Here is a 19,482-nt window from a genome sequence, read left to right on the forward strand (position 1 = left end):
TGATATCATGCTGAACAATTAATATGGGGGGGCTGGCTGGGGTGTGGGGGACTGGCTGCTCGGGGATAGGCTGGACATCGGTCAGCGGGTGGTGAGCAACTGCATTGTGCATCACTTGTTTTGTACACATTATTATTATTAGTACTATTATTATTATTATTATTGTTGTTATTATTATTTTCCTGTCTTAATAAACTGTCTTTATCTCAACCCACAGGCTTCATTTTCCTCTTTCTCTCCCCCATCCCAGAGAGGGAGGGGAGAGGGTGAGCGAACGGCTGTGTGGTGTTTAGCTATCAGCCAGGTTAAACCACAACATCCCTTTAATTAAATTATCCTTATTTCACACCGTGAGCTTTTTTTTTTTCTTTATAGCATACTTTCTTCTCCCCCTCTCTTATTTTGAGGAGGGGGAGTGAGAGAGTGGTTGTGTTGGAGTTTAGCTGTCTAGCAGGGTAAAACCACCACAGCGCATCTTTCTCAGTCCCCTTTCAGAATGCCTTTTAGGACGAAGAACGTGTTAAGTCTTACAGACGACAACTAGACATAACACACTACTTGCTGATGAGTACAATTACCACCAGGCGGGGGGGTGGCAATGTACGTGCAGGAAGGGCTGGACTGTGTGGAACTTGAAGTTGGCGATGGCAAAGTTGAGAGCCTCTGGGTAAGGATTAAGGGACGAACAAATAAAGGGGATGTCACTGTGGGAGTCTATTACAGACCACCTGGCCAGGATGACGACGCCGATAAATTAGTCTTTGAGGAACTAAGAGATGCCGCGAGATCAACTCCCCTTGTCCTTATGGGGGATTTCAACTTGCCAGACGTCAACTGGGATCACCACACGGCTGACATGAGCAAGTCCAGGAGGTCCCTAAAGCACCTAGATGATAACTTCTTGGTGCGGGTGCTAAGGGAGCCAACTAGGAAAGGTGCCCTCCTAGATCTGTTGCTGGAGAACAGAGAGGGTCTTGTGGGGGACATGGCAATTGGCGGCCGTCTTGGTCATGGTGACCATGTTGAGTTTAAAAGTTTTGGTGACAGCAGGAAAACTGCCACCAAAACTTCAGCCCTGGATATGAGGAAAGCAGACTTCAGGCTGCTCGGGGAACTAGTCAGCAAGGTCCCCTTGGAAACTGCTTTTGAAGGCATTGGCGTCCATCAGTGCTGGTCAGTCTTTAAGCACTGCCTCCTAAAAACACAGGATCAGGCAATTCCAAAATATTGGAAGTCAAGCAGGCGGGGCAGAAGGCCGGCCTGGCTGACCAGGGATCTTCTTCTGGAGCTTAGGCGAAAAAAGAAAGTGTATGGCTGCTGGAAGCAGGGTCAGGCAACATGGAAGGAATACAGGGACGCTGTTCGCTTTTGTAGGGAGAAAATTTGTGCGGCCAAAGCCCAACTAGAGTTGAAGCTGGCCAGGTCTGTGGGAGACAATAAAAACGTTTTTTTAAAATATGTGAACAGAAAAAGGAGGACCAGAGAAAACATAGGTCTGCTACTTGAAGGGGAAGGTCATCTTACAGACAATGACAGCGGCAAAGCAGAAACGTTTAATACCTTCTTCGCCTCTGTCTTCAATGCTGATGATGGGCTTCAGGACCCTTGGTGCCCTGAGCTGGAGGACCATGATGGTGGGAATGACAAACTCCCAACCGACCCTGAACGTGTGCGGGATTTGCTGCTCCACCTAGATCCATACAAGTCCATGGGTCCGGATGGGATTCATCCCAGGGTGCTTAAAGAGCTGGCTGACGTCATTGCGGGACCTCTCTCAATTATTTTTCAATGATCTTGGGAATCTGGAGAGGTCCCAGTTGACTGGAAGCTGGCAAATGATGTGCCAGTTTTCAAGAAGGGCAAGAAAGAAGACCCTGGTAACTACAGGCCTGTCAGTCTCATGTCAGTGCCTGGTAAAATTATGGAGAAGATTATACTGGGAGTTATTGAAGCGCACCTGGGGGACAATGCAGTCATTGGTCCCAGCCAACATGGGTTCACGAGGGGTAGGTCCTGTTTGACTAACTTGATTTCCATTTATGATAAGATCACCCATCTAGTCGATCAAGGGAAACCAGCTGATGTGATCTTTTTGGATTTCAGTAAAGCTTTTGACACAGTTTCCCATAGGATCCTACTGGACAAAATGTCCAGCATACAGCTAAACAAAAACATCATCCGATGGGTGAGCAATTGGCTGACGGACAGGGCTCAAAGGGTTGTGGTAAATGGGGCTGCATCAGGCTGGCGGACGGCCACTCAATCAAGCCTCAAGGCTCCATTTTAGGGCCAGTCCTCTTCAATGTTTTTATAAACGATTTGGATGTAGGACTAGAAGGTGTTTGAGCAAATTTGCTGATGACACCAAGCTTGGAGGAGTTGTAGACTCGGATGAGGGTGGAAAGGCCTTGCAGAGAGATCTGGACAGATTGCAGAGCTGGGCAATCACCAGCCACATGAAGTTTAACAAGAGCAAGTTCCGGGTCCTGCACCTGGGACGGGGCAACCCTGGCTATACGTACAGACTGGGCGACGAGACGCTCGAGATCAGCCCCGCAGAGAAGGATCTGGGGGTTGTGGTTGACAGCAAGCTGAATATGAGCCAGCAGTGTGCCCTGGCAGCCAGGAGGGCCAACCGTATCCTGGGATGCATCAAGCACGGCATTGCTAGTCAGTCGAGGGAAGTGATTGTCCCGCTCTACTCTGCACTGGTGCGGCCTCACCTCGAGTACTGTGTGCAGTTCTGGGCACCACAGTAGAAAAAAGATGTGAAACTGTTGGAGAGTGTCCAGAGGAGGGCTACAAAGAAGGTGAAGGGCCTAGGGAGGAAGACGTACGAGGAGCGGCTGAGGTCACTTGGCCTGTTCAGCCTGGAGAAGAGGAGGCTGAGGGGAGGCCTCATCATGGTCTACAGCTTCCTCGCGAGGGGGAGTGGAGGGGCAGTCTCCGACCTGTTCTCCTTAATCACCAGTGATAGGACCCGCGGGAACGGTGTCAAGCTGAGGCAGGGGAAGTTTAGGCTAGACATCAGGAAGAGGTTCTTCACCGAGAGGGTGGTCGCACACTGGAACAGGCTCCCCAGGGAAGTAGTCACTGCACCAAGCCTGTCTGAATTTAAGAAGCGTTTGGACTGTGCACTTAGTCACATGGTCTAAACTTTTGGGTAGACCTGTGTGGTGCCAGGAGTTGGACTCGATGATCCTTATGGGTCCCTCCCAACTCGGGATATTCTATGATTCTATGACTATTTAGCAACCTAACTTGAACTTTAAACATTCAGTGGAAAACTGTCAAACAAGACTGAAAGGCTGAGTTTACCAACTGGGAATTTTGTGGTAGCATTCACTCTGAAACATTTATTTTTCAGTTTGTTGTGGTTTAACCCGGCTGGCAGCTAAACACCACACAGCCGTTCGCTCACCCTCCCTCCTCCCTCTCTGGGATGGGGGAGAGAAACGGGAAAGTGAAGCCGGTGAGTTGAGATAAAGACAGTTTATTAAGACAGGAATATAATAATAACAATAATAATAATAATAGTGATAATGATAATAGTATTAATAATAATAATGTGTAAGAAAACAAGTGATGCACAATGCAATTGCTCACCACCCGCTGACCGATGCCCAGCCTATCCCCGAGCAGCCGGCCCCCACCCCGGCCAGCCACCCCTATATATTGTTTAGCATGATGTCAGATGGTATGGAATACCCCTTTGGCCAGTTTGGGTCAGCTGTCCTGGGTCTGTCCCCTCCCAGCTCCTGCTGCACCCCCAGCCTGCTCGCTGGCAGGACAGAGCGAGAAGCTGAAAAGTCCTTGGCCTGGTGTAAACACTGCTCTGCAACAATTAAAACATCAGCATGTTATCAGCGCTCTTCTCATCCTAATCCAAAACATAGCACCCTACCAGCTACTATGAGGGAAAATTAACTCTGTCCTAACTGGAACCAGGACAGATATCCACCCCTTATTCCATACCATTTATGTCATGCTCAGGTTACACTCTTTCCAATACATTCTAATTAATCATTATTTTCATCTATGATATATAGCAATCATGGTAGTGATGACATACAGTATTATATAATAATTAACATACTACAATTCAACTCATGGGCTATTCTCACCCAGTATCAAATCCCCTTGAGGTACACACCGGACCTCCCCATTCTTTTGCATTACCCACCAAGTGCATCCAGGTCCCTGAGCAAAAGCAATTCCACGAATGGGTTTGCCTTTTCCTGAGGCAGGAGTAGCCCAGACTGTTTTACCTAGCATGTTTCTTACGTGCACTACAGGAACTTTATCCCCTTCTACAGTGCGTAACAGGTTTGATTGGGCAGGTCCAGCTCGGTTGGCAGATCCCCTGGTATTGACTAACCAGGTGGCCTTTGCCAAATGTGTATCCCAATTTTTGAATGTCCCAGCACCCATTGCTTTCAGTGTAGTCTTCAACAGTCCATTGTATCGTTCAACTTTTCCAGAGGCTGGTGCATGATAGGGGATGTGATACACCCACTCAATACCATGTTCTTTGGCCCAAGTGTCTATAAGGTTGTTTCGGAAATGAGTCCCGTTGTCTGACTCAATTCTCTCTGGGGTGCCATGTCGCCATAGGACTTGCTTTTCAAGGCCCAGGATAGTGTTCCGGGCGGTGGCATGGGGCACAGGATATGTTTCCAGCCATCCGGTGGTTGCTTCCACCATTGTAAGTACGTGGCGCTTGCCGTTGCGGGTTTGAGGGAGTGTGATGTAATCAATCTGCCAGGCCTCTCCATATTTATATTTCAGCCATCGTCCTCCATACCAAAGAGGTTTTGACCGTTTGGCTTGCTTGATTGCAGCACATGTTTCACAATCATGAATAACCTGTGCTATAGTGTCCATGGTCAGGTCCACCCCTCGATCACGAGCCCATCTGTATGTTGCATCTCTACCTTGATGGCCTGAGGTGTCATGGGCCCATCGGGCTATAAATAATTCACCTTTATGTTGCCAGTCCAGGTCTACCTGAGCCACTTCAATCTTAGCAGCCTGATCCACCTGCTGGTTGTTTTGATGTTCTTCAGTAGCCCGATTCTTGGGCACATGAGCATCTACATGGCGTACCTTTACAACCAGGTTCTCTACCCGGGCAGCAATATCTTGCCACAATGCTGCAGCCCAGATGGGCTTGCCCCTGCGCTGCCAGTTGTTCTGCTTCCATTGCTGTAACCACCCCCACAGGGCATTTGCTACCATCCATGAATCAGTATAGAGATAGAGAACTGGCCCCTTTTCTCGTTCAGCAATATCTAAAGCCAGCTGAATGGCTTTCACTTCTGCAAACTGACTCGATTCACCTTCTCCCTCAGCAGCTTCTGCAACTCGTCGTGTAGGACTCCATACAGCAGCTTTCCATCTCCGATGCTTTCCCACAATACGACAGGACCCGTCAGTGAACAAGGCATATTTCTTCTCATTTTCCGGTAGCTTGTTGTACAGTGGGGCTTCTTCAGCACGAACCACCTCCTCCTCTGATGATATCCCAAAGTATTTGCCTTCTGGCCAGTCCATAATCACCTCCAAGATTCCTGGGCGACTGGGGTTTCCTATTCGAGCCCGCTGAGTAATCAGTGCAACCCACTTGCTCCATGTAGCATCAGTTGCATGATGTGTAGAGGGGACCCTTCCTTTGAACATCCAGCCTAGTGCCGGCAGTCGGGGTGCCAGGAGGAGCTGCGCAGTACCGACCACTTCCGAAGCAGATCGAACTCCTTCATATGCTGCCAATATCTCCTTTTCAGTTGGAGTATAGCAGGCCTCAGATCCTCTGTATCCCCGACTCCAAAACCCCAGGGGTCGACCTCGAGTTTCCCCAGGTTCTTTCTGCCAGAGGCTCCAGGTGGGACCATTCTCCCCGGCTGCGGTGTAGAGCACATTCTTTACATCTGGTCCTGTTCGGACTGGCCCGAGGGCTACTGCATGAACTATTTCCTGCTTAATTTGTTCAAAGGCTTGTCGTTGCTCAGGGCCCCATTCAAAAGCATTCTTCTTACGGGTTACTTGGTAGAGCGGGTTTACAATCAGACTGTAATTTGGAATATGCATTCTCCAAAACCCCACGACACCTAGGAAAGTTTGTGTTTCTTTTTTGCTAGTTGGTGGAGACATAGCTGTTATTTTGTTGATCACATCCATTGGGATTTGACGACGTCCATCTTGCCATTTTATTCCTAAAAACTGGATCTCTCGTGCAGGTCCTTTAACTTTATTCTGTTTTATGGCAAAACCGGCCTTCAGAAGGATTTGGACTATTTTCTTCCCTTTCTCGAAAACTTCTTCTGCAGTGTCACCCCACACAATGATGTCATCGATGTACTGCAGGTGTTCAGGAGCTTCCCCCTGCTCCAGCGCAGACTGGATCAGTCCATGGCAAATGGTAGGGCTGTGTTTCCACCCCTGGGGCAGCCGATTCCAAGTATATTGGACTCCCCTCCAAGTGAAAGCAAACTGTGGCCTGCACTGTGCTGCTAGAGGGATGGAGAAAAATGCATTAGCGATATCAATTGTGGCATACCACTTGGCTGCCTTTGATTCCAGTTCATACTGGAGTTCTAGCATGTCCGGCACTGCAGCACTCAGTGGTGGCGTGACTTCGTTCAGGCCACGATAGTCCACTGTTAGTCTCCACTCACCATTAGACTTTCGCACTGGCCATATGGGACTATTAAAAGGTGAATGAGTCTTGCTGATCACTCCTTGGCTCTCCAGTTGACGAACCAACTCATGGATGGGACTCAGGGAGTCTCGGTTGGTGCGATATTGCCGCCGGTGCACAGTTGTGGTAGCGATCGGCACTTGCTGTTCTTCAACCCTCAGCAACCCCACAACAGAAGGGTCCTCTGAGAGACCAGGCAAGGTAGACAACTGTTTAATGTCCTCTGTCTCCAAAGCAGCTATGCCAAAAGCCCAGCGGAACCCTTTTGGGTCCTTGAAATATCCTCTTCTAAGATAGTCTATGCCAAGGATGCACGGAGCATCTGGGCCAGTCACAATACAGTGCTTTTGCCACTCATTACCGGTTAGACTCACTTCAGCCTCCAATACAGTTAACTGCTGGGATCCCCCCGTCACCCCATAAATACAGATGGGTTCTGGCCCTTTATAGCTTGATGGCATTAGAGTACATTGTGCACTGGTGTCTACCAAAGCCTTATACTTCTGTGCGTCTGACGTGCCAGGCCATCGAATCCACACAGTCCAATAAACTCGATTGTCCCTTTCCTCCCCCTGGCTGGAGCCAGGGCCCCTCTAGTCCTGGTCAGAATCTTCGTTTCTGTGTTTAAAGGACTGCCTGCTGGAAGTTGGAGCAGCAAACTTTTCAGAGAACTCCTTTTTCCCAATTGTTTTCCTTTGCAATTCACGTACCTGTGCCTCTAGGGTCGCAGTAGATTTTCCATCCCATTTTCTCATGTCCTCTCCATGGTCACGTAGGTAAAACCACAGGGTGGCGCGGTGTGTGTGCCCACCATATTGTCTTCCTTGCATAGATGAACGTTTACCCCTAATAGCTGAGACACTGGTTTGTACAGGTGGGGAGGAAAATAATCTCTCTTCAAGTTGGTGGATCTTTTCAGAAAGTTTCTCCAAAGTATTCTCTTTTAGCTGGTGGACACTGGTTCGTTCAGGTGGAGGGGAAGATAATCTTTCTTCAAGTTGGTGGATCTTTTCAGAAAGTTTCTCCAAAGCATTCTCTTTTAGCTGGTGGACACTGGTTCGTTCAGGTGGAGGGGAAGATAAATTCTCTTTAAGTTGGTGGACCTCTTCAGAGAGTTTCTCCACAGCCGAGACACAGGCCTGTAGGGAAGAGGAGAGATTTCCTTCGTACTGCCGGAGTAATTTAGCCACTTCATTCACTGGGGGATTCTCCTCCGCTTTCCAGGTTAGTATTGCCAATGAGCTGGCATATGATGATGGTGCACTCAGTACAAACTTCCGCCACATGGGTGGTGTACACCGGACTGCATCTGGATCTGCGGATGTTTGTGTGTCGTCTAGGTCCTTATAAATTACTTCCCGTATGGCTAATTCCCTCAGGTACTGAATTCCCTTCTCCGTGGTGGTCCACTTGCCTGGTAGACATACAAGTTCTTCCTTGAAGGGATACCTTTCCTTCACAGCTGACAGGAGACGCCTCCAGAGGCTGCGAGATCGTGCTCCATCTCCAATTGCTTTGTCAATGCATGCGTCCCTAGCAAGGGATCCCAGCCGCCTGGCTTCCTTGCCCTCTAATTCCACACGATTGGCTCCGGTGTCCCAGCACCGGAGCATCCAGGTGACAAGCTGCTCACCTATGCAGCGACCAAAATCTTTTCGCACATCTCGTAGCTCACGCTGGTATAGGGTTCGGGTAATTACTGTTGATTTTTCGACATCCCCATCCTCATCTTCAGTCTCCTGCACCTTTGATGGCCCAGCCTCGTCTTCTCTATACCCAGACCTAGCAGAAGACTGTCTGTGTTCTAAACGACCTGAGCCTCTATACCATTTTTTCACCTTGTCTACAGGGGCAACTTGCACTGCTACAGCTCGTTTCTCTAACCCAGACACAGGGTCTGCCACAGGGGTTGGAATACCGTCTGCGGGGTCAACTTGCACTGCTACAGCTCATTTCTCTGACCCAGACACAGGAGTGGGAGCAGCTGCAGGAGCTGGAGCTGCTGCAGGGGCTGGAGTGGCTGCGGGAGCTAGAGCTGGAGCGGCTGCAGGAGCTGGAGCGGCTGCAGGAGCTGGAGCTGGAGCAGCTGCAGGGGCTGGAGCGGCTGCAGGAGCTGGAGCGGCTGCAGGAGCTGGAGCTGGAGCGGCTGCAGGAGCTGGAGCAGCTGCAGGGGCTGGAGCGGCTGCAGGAGCTGGAGCTGGAGCTGCAGCTGGAGCGGCTGCAGGAGCTGGAGCTGGAGCGGCTGCAGGAGCTGGAGCTGGAACAGCTGCAGGAGCGGGAGCTAGGTTGCTAGTAGCATCAATTGCAGCTCGATAGGCACAAGCCAGACCCCAGCACGCTACAGTGATTTGTGTCACTTTGGAACTGCCAGAGTCATGACACCTTTTTTTTCTAGCATTCTGCCAGCTTTTTAGGATTTTGCAGTTGTTCAGGGGTGAATGTCCAAAACACTGGAGGTGACCACTGCTCTAGAAACCTGCCCATATCCTCCCACACTCCCTGCCACTCGCAACTATCCCGCCTCAAGACAGATCTCCGGATGAGATTCCTAAGTAGTTGTTTAACCCTCAACAAAACCTGAAGCGCATTCAGGAGACATAACAACAAGAGCAGGCTGGTCTGAGTATCCCAAGGATATTCAACATCTCGGAGAACCACCGTAACTAGCTCGGGGGATAAGAGGGTGGTGGTGAAGGAGAAAGGGAGAGTGAACAGGTAGGGAAACATGTCTTCCCCTGTCCCCTTCACAGATTGGCTCCCTAACGAAAAAAGGCAATAGGTGTAATTGCTAATAGTTTCCGAGATATGGTTTCCAAAGTATAGAGTCGACGTCAGTGCTGAGTACAAATACCAGGTTAGAGTCATGACCAGATATTTCATCATTTCATAAGCCATTGTTACACCGCACAGTACCATAACAATCTTAAACCAGGGCCCGGAAAGGATAAACAGTGCAACAGGGAGCACATACAGAAAGTAACGCACCATAAAACTCAATTTGGAATACAGGTACAGCAGACTGGAGATTAAGGCAATCAACATCGTGACTAGCAACTATTAAGCAGGTCCAATACTTATACCAATTTTAGTTTAACACACTCTGGTCAAATTTGTCGATATCTCAACCCTTCGAGCCCCACGTTGGGCGCCAAAAGGGCTGTTGTGGTTTAACCCGGCTTGCAGCTAAACACCACACAGCCATTCGCTCACCCTCCCCCCTCCCTCTCTGGGATGGGGGAGAGAAACGGGAAAGTGAAGCCGGTGAGTTGAGATAAAGACAGTTTATTAAGACAGGAATATAATAATAACAATAATAATAATAATAGTGATAATGATAATAGTATTAATAATAATAATGTGTAAGAGAACAAGTGATGCACAATGCAATTGCTCACCACCCGCTGACCGATGCCCAGCCTATCCCCGAGCAGCCGGCCCCCCACCCCGGCCAGCCACCCCTATATATTGTTTAGCATGATGTCAGATGGTATGGAATAGCCCTTTGGCCAGTTTGGGTCAGCTGTCCTGGGTCTGTCCCCTCCCAGCTCCTGCTGCACCCCCAGCCTGCTCGCTGGCAGGACAGAGCGAGAAGCTGAAAAGTCCTTGGCCTGGTGTAAACACTGCTCTGCAACAATTAAAACATCAGCATGTTATCAGCGCTCTTCTCATCCTAATCCAAAACATAGCACCCTACCAGCTACTATGAGGGAAAATTAACTCTGTCCTAACTGGAACCAGGACAAGTTTCTAAAGTAAAGTTTGAAAAGAAAAGCAACAATTTTGATGTGTTGAAAAAATAAGGTAGCATCGTTTTCCAAAGGAAAATTCTTAGAAAAAAGCAACATTTACATGAAAACAGCCTTTATCTGTGAATGTAGTTTTTTCCCTTCCTGAAACTATCAAAAACTGGCGATAATCAATAAAAATGTTTCATGAAATTTTGCAAGTTTACCTATTTTGAAAGTTACTGGAGAGCCCTGAAAATACAGAAAGCATGATTTGTTTATAAGTCATTGAGAGAAAGCATAGAAGTTTCACCAGAACGAAAAAACAAAATCCACAAAAATGCCAAAAAAATCCACCCCCTAAAAAAAACTCCACTCTTTCTTTACTTTGATCTGCAAATTAGTGATAATTCAGATGTGTCAAAAAAGACCACTCTTCATTCCAAATCTGCCAGCTTCTCTTGTAAACAACATTTATTAATGCAGAAATTGTGAAATTGCTTGATTGCAGAGCAGAAAAGTTACTGGCATTATTAAAATTATGGAAAATTTAATGAGACATTTAATTTACAGTCGTCGTAGGTGAACAAAATAAAATACCTAACAAACACATTAGTCTTAAAGTAAATGTTTAGAAAATAAGTTTGCACATTAATTTCAATTAATAAGACCAATGGAAACCAGAACAGAAAAATATTGCTGTAGTCAAGACAACAAGAAAAGCAGCATCACAAGGATTTTGTTGCAAATAATGGACTAAATACTAGAAATTAAACATGTTCCCTGTTTATCCACTGAATTTATTTAAGAAAAGTCTATTTTAAACTGCATTTAAGAGGCTCATACTGAAAAATATAATGCACTAGAAAACTGAAAAAGCAAGCTCAAGATCAGATTCATTCCTACTTAACAGCTAAGAACAAAAGGTTGAAAGCAAACCTGTAACTACAATTACCTTTAGATAACATTATGTGTTTTTGTATTAATTTTATTCTGGCCATCTGACTGTTTTGGTAACAAAGAAAACTAAATATATAATTCTAAAACTGCAATCGCTAAGTGCACTATTTTAGCAGTCTCCTTCAAAATTAAAAGATGCTTTGATAATGATTTCTTGTTTTCAAAGGTTTAGAAATGAAGCTTCCAACCTTTAGAATGTAATTTAAAAACCTTTCATTTATTTAAAATATGTTTTATAGAGAAAGGCACACTTCATTATAACACTATTTTCAAACTCTAGTCACCTCTGGATTTAACAAATTCTGCTGAACTTTAACATTCAGAATATTTTAGGACAGTTATAATTTTCAAATAGATTTGCTTGAAGTTCAGCAGACAAATCTATCCATGCATCTTTAGTCCCTTCTATGCCTACATCTATTTATCAGATGACAGAACCATGTTTTTTGCTCAGGCCCTACTTACAGAAGAGACTTTTACAAAGCCATGTTTAGCTACTAGAGAAACAAGGTGAAAAGCCAAAAGAAGCCCCACAACTAAAGTGGAAGAAATAATGTTACTAGAGGTCTAAATACCTGCTGTCTTTAAGTTCTTTTGCAGGGTGTACATAGGTGGCAAGGTGTTGGTAGTGGGGTGGTTGCAGGAGGGCCTCCATGGGAGGAGGTCAGGGGCTGCCCCACATCAGACACAATGAATGCCTGTGTGGTGCTTAGCTGTCTACCAGGTTAAACCACAACACAAGTTAAAGACATTTTTTCAACACAAGTAAAAGGAAAATGATCTTACCTTATCTAGCCTTTTTTGACAGCTTTCTTCACGCTTTACCGTGAGTTCAATACAATGAGAGAGTGTAGCAAGGATTCCAGCAGTAGTTGCCTTGAAAGTTAGAGCTTCTCCTTTAAAGTCTATGCCATTAATTACTTCGGGTGTCACATGGGGAAACACTAAAAAAACACAATTCATTCACTGATAGCTGCCTTTAACTCAAACAAGCATTTTACACATGCTTTATATTACAACTGTTTGAAGAAAATATACTGGATAGAAAGTAAATTTAAAAATAAAATTCAAAAGCGCTAATAGTTTTCAGCTATCCACAGAATAAGGAAAGAGATTCAAAAGGAGGAATACATTCCTTCAGCTTCAGCTTCCTATACTGTATTTCAAGTCTGCTGTAATGCTGTATAAGTATGCAAAACACGTGAGTGGAGGGAGTGGTAATACTTCATAACAATAGCAGTTTGACAGCTTGAAGTGGGGGCCTAATTAAGACAGAGCAACTTTAAAACATATCTAATGCAGTACTAAAAAAAGAACAATTTCAAAATGCAACTAAACCCAAAATTCAAGGCTGTTTAAGCATGTAATTTTAAGACCTCAAAGTAAAAAGGTATAATATTTATCAAAGTATCAAATGTGTTGAATTATCCAAGTACTGTGGGTTTTGCAGTTCAAATAACTACTTCATGCAGTCAACCAAGCCATGTGTTGCTAAGGCTATTTTAAAAAGTCACTTAAAATGCGTGACAAAAAAGTACCTATTATATGTCAAACTTGTATATATGATTACAGAATATCAAATCAAACAGTACATATTAATGTCATAAAATATTAGAAAGCAGAAGTAACACCCATGTTGAAGCTGACTGAGCCCAGCATGTTAAAGTAACTCCTGCTATGCCATGGAGCAAGCAAATGACTTATCACCCAGGGTTTTTGTTTGTTTGTTTGTTTTTGTTTTTGTTTTTAATAGAGTCTGTCAGTTTGTCAATCTGCCACTTATGGTTTAAGAAGTCCAAATAAATATTTGTGTAAGTTTATCCAATATCTGTCTGCAAAGCTGAAATAGAGCTTTCAAGCAGCTCAGTTCTTATAGGGGAGAGAAATGCAATTGCTGTTCTCTAATGACACAGTATCTACACCTAGGGAACAGAAAGCAAGAGTCCCATGGTCTTAAGGCATGGTTTAAGTCTTCAGAGGTTTTATATGCCCTCCTTTCACAAGCAATCAAACTATTTTTCAAGCAAATGATTACTGACCACATACTCCTTCAAATACCTCAACAAACATATATGCTATGGTAGAATACAACTTATTTTTTGTTTCATGTTAGTCAAAAATATTCCTTAAAAGTTAGAGGTAGTGGGGTTGGAGCAAAAAGTAAAGTAAGAGAAAGAAAAATATGTTTCAGAAACAATAATGAGCAGAAGAGCTCTTCCTCCCCCTAATAGCTGCAGAGAGAACACAGAAGAGACTGAAACTGAAAGTAGTACAAGCTGATAAAGCGGTGATGCAGTGGATTCACTGAGAATAATAAAAATTAGACAAAAGCTTTACCCATAACACACTTTACTACTAAAAAAAATGAAGTTTATACCAGTAATTTCTCCTAGTGGTGTAGACCATGTTCATGTGCAGGCTTACCAGCACAGCTATGCTGCTTATAGATGTGTTTTATTTATTTATTTTCCTTAAGCACACAACATGATAGACAGGCTGAAGAAACTACCACTGGCTGCAACAGTTTAAAATCATTTCAGAAATCTCTATAGTAGATCGTAAGGGGGATTCAGCAACAGACTAATTTCCTGAAACAGTCAGTTTGGTCTGCCATACAGTTTTGGTCATCATACATTCTTTCTTCAATGTTTATTCTCAAAGTAGCAGTGATATGTACACAGCTTGCAGTTTTGAAGCCTGTGTCTATTGTTCCTTTCAGCCATTATAATCCTGGACAAAAATGAACTTGTTGCAAAAAGGTGCAAAGCCTATTTATTTGAAAAAAAGGACCACTCAAGAGATTCCTTACTGTGGATGGGAGTACTTTGATTCACTCCTAATCACAGGAGACATTCGTCTTCCCAGAACATGTCAGAAAGCTACCTCAAGCCCTGTCTCAGCAACAGTTGAACTTCAGCACATAAGAAGTATTTTTAAGAAGATTTTCTATTTAAAGAACCCAAACATCTTTCCTATTGCTTTATTTACATGTTTTTTTTTTTAATGTAAACTATAAGATTGAGTATTTCAAACTGAAACGTTGCATCAGGAGATCTACAGGTTCAAGTTAAAGTCTAAATGGAAAAGTGTTCTTATTGTAACTGTTCTAGCTTGGTGATCAAGCTGCATGTAGCCAACTGAAAAAATGGAGCAGTTTGATTTTTTTCCTACTTTAACTTCAATTTCAGCATCTTGAATCAAACGGCTCCTTTTTAATTATCCTGACTTTTAAGTATTTTGCTTTATTTCTAAATTTTCTCTTTCCTTTCACAGTAATGGATTTTTCATACCACATTTTAGCCTTCAATAGCTCTTCAGCCTTTCTCTCCTACACCTCTAGTCTGTTAGATCAGTTTTTCCTTCTTGTTCCTAAGCTGCTGTTTGTAACACTTCCCTAGATGTCCCAAACATCATGTTTGATCAAATTTGTTTTCCAATTAAATGGAAGATTATTTTCAAAAGTAGAAAACTGAAGTTCCTTTATCTTTTCCATTTAATGCCACTTTTGAAGTAAGAAATGGATGCTAAAGGGATTTCTATAGGTACTGTAAACTAATCAGGACTGAGGCAGGAGGGCTCTGGAAGATAAGGGATTTCTATAGGTATTGTGAACTAATCAGGAGAGGACTGAGACAATGGAAATGATTTCCCGGAACTCATTGTAATAAAGATCACCCTTTCAGGGAGAGGTTATGAATATGCATATGCGATCCCTTACCTGTGTAACCCCTTCTGTATAAATACAAGATGAACTACTGTGGTGGGTGCGCACGATTGTGGTGGGACTACCCCCCCGTGCTGCCCAGCGCTGAATAAGCATACCTACTTTGCAACTTTACAGGTTGTGGAGTCTGTTTTCCTCAAGTCAATTTGGCAAGCCAGGCAGGAGGCACTCTGCTCGGCTGCGGGATCGACTGTGGAGCAGATGCCCCTAGGCGCGCCCCCGGTATTTTCCTCAGAGGAGCCTCCACTCCGAGCCACTCACCACGGAAGCAGACAATGACCTCCTGAAGCTGCAGACAAACGGTATGTTTAACAAACGGGGCCAGTAAGTCATAGGGGACACCTGCGCTTGGCTGGGGCCACAGGTAAACCGCGCAGAGACGTCTGGCGTATGGCATAGTCCCTGTAAGGGAGGAGGGTACCCTACAGGCTGACCGATAGAGCGTTCAGGGGGATTTGCTGACCGATAGAGCAGCCACTAGTGATCCTGGGAGTAGATTGAGCAAAACCGAGGTTACCACTGCATCCCAGTATTGGGAGCCAGGACGGACCTGCTAATGACTGTATAAGAAGCAGGAGAATGGTAAGTGGGCCTCTCACAGTTGTAACAAGGTTACCTGGGTAATATTTGCAGCTGCTGGAGGGATATTAATTGGAGTGTTAATAATTGTATGTCTTATTTGTGAATATCTGGGTATCTCGTGTTGAAAACATTTGTGTAAGCATATGTGTTTGAGACAAAGTATTGTTGTGAAGTGAGTGACTCCTCGAGGAACTCAGCCAGAGACAATACAAACAAGTTTGGTTATTGTTCTACATGATATATCCTTGTAGTATGAATCAGAAGTGTAAGGGGCCTCTTTGCGTGACTGCATGATTGTGCTGTGTGAGTGAGACGCAGCATCGCTGTGAAGCGAGTGCGGAGTTCCGATCCGCGGTTCCGTATTCTCCATGAGGGGAATGGCCAGAGACGAACGAAGCGCATGACAGATTGAAAAGGAAGTGCTGTTTTATCCAGGTGTTGACTGGTGGTGCCCAATATATGGGCCCGGTGGTGTATCTTGTAATCCTATTTTATTCTTAAACATTTTGAGCATGACAAAGAGGAAGGCAGGAGCATTATCTAAGTAACAGTTTAGAAGTTTTGGTATATTGGTGTATATTGGTGTATATTGGTGTTTGGTCATCAGAGGGGGGACCTGACTGATCATCAAATTGGTAGAATGGAGAGAGTCACTTCTTTGGTGGTTTGGGCTTGAGTCCTGGGAATTTGGTAGAAAGGGGGGAGTGCTGGGTAATGCTCAGAACAAAGGCGTTTTAAAGAAAAGCCCTATTGGGTGCATATTGGCACACTGGAAGGATATTGTCGGAAACTGTGTGCACAGAAAGTAAGAGAACTCTCATTAAGTATGGCAGTCAATGGAAGCTACTATATAAGCTTGAGAATGGAGCTAAATGGCCACTCTATGGATCAATCGACTATAACACTATAACACTATCCTGCAATTAATGTTGTTTTTGAGGAGAGAAGGAAAATGGGATGAAGTGTCGTACGCAGATATGTTTTTCACCCTCTGAAATCATCCGGAGTGGCAAAGGGACTGTGGAATGGTGCCACCACAGGACCCTATGGTACTCGCCCTTGAGCAAGAAAATAATAAAGAACTTAAAATTAATTTGAAGTGGTGCTGCTTGGCATGTAGCATTGGACAAAGATGTACTAAAATAAATAAAGCCCACCAGGCATCAGAACAAGATCTAACTGATCTAACTGAACAAGATCTAACTGAGGCTTAAGCCTCCCTCTCTATCACAGGAACAGGATGCGGACTCGGATGGAACCTCCACTCCCCCGGACAGCCCTGTATCCTCCCATACCAGGAAAAAGTCGGCTCTAACAGTCTTACAAGCACCTCTCCGGGAGGCGGTAGGGTCAGATGGTGGGACGATGTTAATTAAGGTACCATTTTCCACCACTAATTTAGAAGCATGGAGAAGGTTTGCTAAGGATTACAGAAATGATCCGGTAAGTGTAGCCAAACATTTTCAGTTTATTATAAAACAGCATAATCCTGATTGGAGTGCTGTGCAGTTATTATTAGACTACATGACTGAGATGGAGAAGCAACTAATTTTAAAAACTGCAGGAGATTTGGCTGAGAATCATTATGCAACTACTGGAGGGGATTTTAAGGAATATTTTCCCCTTCAGGATCCAAAACGGAATGCAAATAGATCCGCAGATATGGAGATATTACAGGCATTATCGGAGTGAATTTCAAAAGGAATGGAGAGAGCCATTCCCAAAACCATAAACTGGTCAGCACTATACGCAATCAAACAAGGTCCCTCCGAGTCACCATCTGAATTCTTAGATCAACTAAGGGATGTGATGCACCGTAACACACCACTGGATCCTGGGTCAGAGGTAGGAATACAACAGTTAGTCTCTTTGTTTTTGGGACAGTCTACAAGTGATATTAGGCGCAAGCTTCAGAGGCTGCATCCCACAGAAAGCAGAAACCTGGAAGTATTGCTAGATGAGGCATGGAGAGTGTTCAGTAATAGAGAAGAGGATTATAGACAAGGACAATGAAGGGTGGTGGCGGTTGTTAGAGAGGATGAAGAGAGGAAACCTAGACAAGGACTGTTTTGATTCGGCAGGGACCAGTGTGCGATATGCAAAAGATATGGCCACTGGAAAAATGAATGCCCAGAAAAATGGAAAGGCAAGGAGAAGGGACGAAACAACCAGAAAGGAAGAACAGTGGCTCATGTGAAGGAAGACTGATGGGGACCTGGGGAATCCACCCTAGCAGATCCACTGGTTATAATGAAGCTAGGGAAGAAGCAAGAGGAGGTAGAATTTTTGGTTGACACAGGGGCAACGTATTCAGTCTTAAACCAAGCCTTGATGCCCCTGGGAAATGATTATATCATGGTAAAAGGGGCAACTGGCCAAAGTGAGAAGGTGTATTTTTGTGAACCTTTGAGATATAAATTGGGAAAACAATGGGGCATCCACAGATTTCTGTACATGCCCAACTCCCCGAAAGCACTATTGGGGAGAGATTTATTGGAACAATTGGGTGCAATAATTAAATTTGAAAAAGGAGAGATTACTCTGGAGGTAAATGATCACCAGTATATCCAAATAATGAATTTGTCCTTAGCAAGTGTTCCTACGGAAAGAAGAATCAGCGAAGAAATTACGAACCAGGTATATCCTGGGGTATGGGCCACCGATGTACCAGGGAAAGCAAAAAATGCTCCACCTGTCGAGGTCAAACTTAAGGAAGGACAACAGCCAATAAGAATCAAACAGTATCCCCTGAGGAAGGAAGATAGGGAAGGAATTTGACCGTTAATAGAAAAATTTTTAAACTGGGGTTACTAAAGGAATGTGAGTCCAATTTTAACACTCCCATATTACCTGTCCGTAAACCTGATGGGTCATACCGGGTGGTCCAGGACCTCCGGGCTATAAATAAAATAACCGAAGACATTTACCCGGTAGTGGCAAAGCCATACACCTTGCTGACTGTATTGACACCTGATCTAACCTGGTTTACTGTTTTAGACCTGAAGGATGTCTTCTTTTGCCTCCCTCTCCATAAAGCCAGCCAGAAAATATTTGCATTTGAATGGGAAAATCCTAAAAGTGGGTGTAAAACGCAGCTCACTTGGACGGTATTACCACAGGGGTTCAAAAACAGCCCTACCATATTTGGTAATCAACTTGCAAAGGATCTTGAATCCTGGGAAGCCCCGCCTGGGGAAAGGAAGCTGTTACAATATGTGGACGGTATCCTGATTGCCACCAAGACAAAGGACGCTTGTATGACTTGGACGGTGAGTCTGTTGAATTTTTTGGGGTTCCAGGGATACTGGGTATCCAAAAAGAAGGCTCAAGTGATGCAGCGTGAAGTGATTTATCTGGGCTATGAAATCAGTGCAGGACAAAGGACTTTAGGACAGGCCCGGAAAGAAGCAATATGCCAAACTCCGAGACTGCAAACAGTAAAGGAGTTACGAACATTCCTGGGAATGACTGGGTGGTGCCGACTATGGATCTATAACTATGGGTTGCTTGTTAAATCTCTATATGCACTAACAAACACCAAACAGAAACACCTCAAAGGAACACCGAGATGCTAAAAAATGCCTTGATGTCGGCCCCAGCCCTAGAACTCCCAGATGTGAGTAAGCCGTTTTTCCTTTTTTTCCCATGAGAAGAAGGGGATTGCCCTAGGAATACTGGCACAATATCTCGGCCCATATCGACAAGCAGTTGCCTACTTTTCCAAGCAGCTGGATGCAACTGCAAAAGGTTGGCCTGGATGTTTGCGAGCGGTTGCGGCTGTAGTGCTAAACATC

General features: G+C 44.8%; 4 protein-coding genes and 1 long non-coding RNA gene across 6 annotated transcripts in view; 2 read left to right on the forward strand and 3 right to left on the reverse strand.

The window, feature by feature from the left end:
- Nucleotides 1-19,482, reverse strand: part of LOC308184723 (uncharacterized protein) — a 324,716-nt gene that overhangs the window by 156,309 nt on the left and 148,925 nt on the right. The window lies entirely within an intron of this gene.
- Nucleotides 1-19,482, forward strand: part of LOC308184910 — a 127,300-nt gene that overhangs the window by 14,013 nt on the left and 93,805 nt on the right. The gene's annotated exons all lie outside the window — the stretch shown is intronic.
- LOC308184748 (uncharacterized protein) overlaps nucleotides 1-19,482 on the reverse strand; it is a 435,815-nt gene that overhangs the window by 11,728 nt on the left and 404,605 nt on the right. The gene's annotated exons all lie outside the window — the stretch shown is intronic.
- The window catches only part of LOC308184796 (ceramide transfer protein-like), a 78,145-nt gene that overhangs the window by 5,978 nt on the left and 52,685 nt on the right, over nucleotides 1-19,482 (reverse strand). The window contains exon 5 of the mRNA XM_080572368.1: nucleotides 12,169-12,326. Within this exon, the coding sequence (XP_080428494.1) occupies nucleotides 12,169-12,326 (158 nt within the window). The remainder of the gene's footprint in view (nucleotides 1-12,168; nucleotides 12,327-19,482) is intronic.
- The window catches only part of LOC308184769 (uncharacterized protein), a 104,530-nt gene continuing 85,313 nt past the window's right edge, over nucleotides 266-19,482 (forward strand). The window contains exon 1 of one of the 2 annotated variants that reach the window (XM_080572297.1): nucleotides 266-2,810. In XM_080572297.1, coding sequence (XP_080428423.1) covers nucleotides 599-1,792 — 1,194 coding nt within the window. In that variant the 5' untranslated portion in view covers nucleotides 266-598 and the 3' untranslated portion in view covers nucleotides 1,793-2,810. The remainder of the gene's footprint in view (nucleotides 2,811-19,482) is intronic. The other variant, XM_080572298.1, reaches the window with a different exon arrangement.

Source organism: Anser brachyrhynchus (genome assembly GCF_964034855.1).
Source record: "Anser brachyrhynchus genome assembly, chromosome: W".
NCBI classification, from domain to species: domain Eukaryota; kingdom Metazoa; phylum Chordata; class Aves; order Anseriformes; family Anatidae; genus Anser; species Anser brachyrhynchus.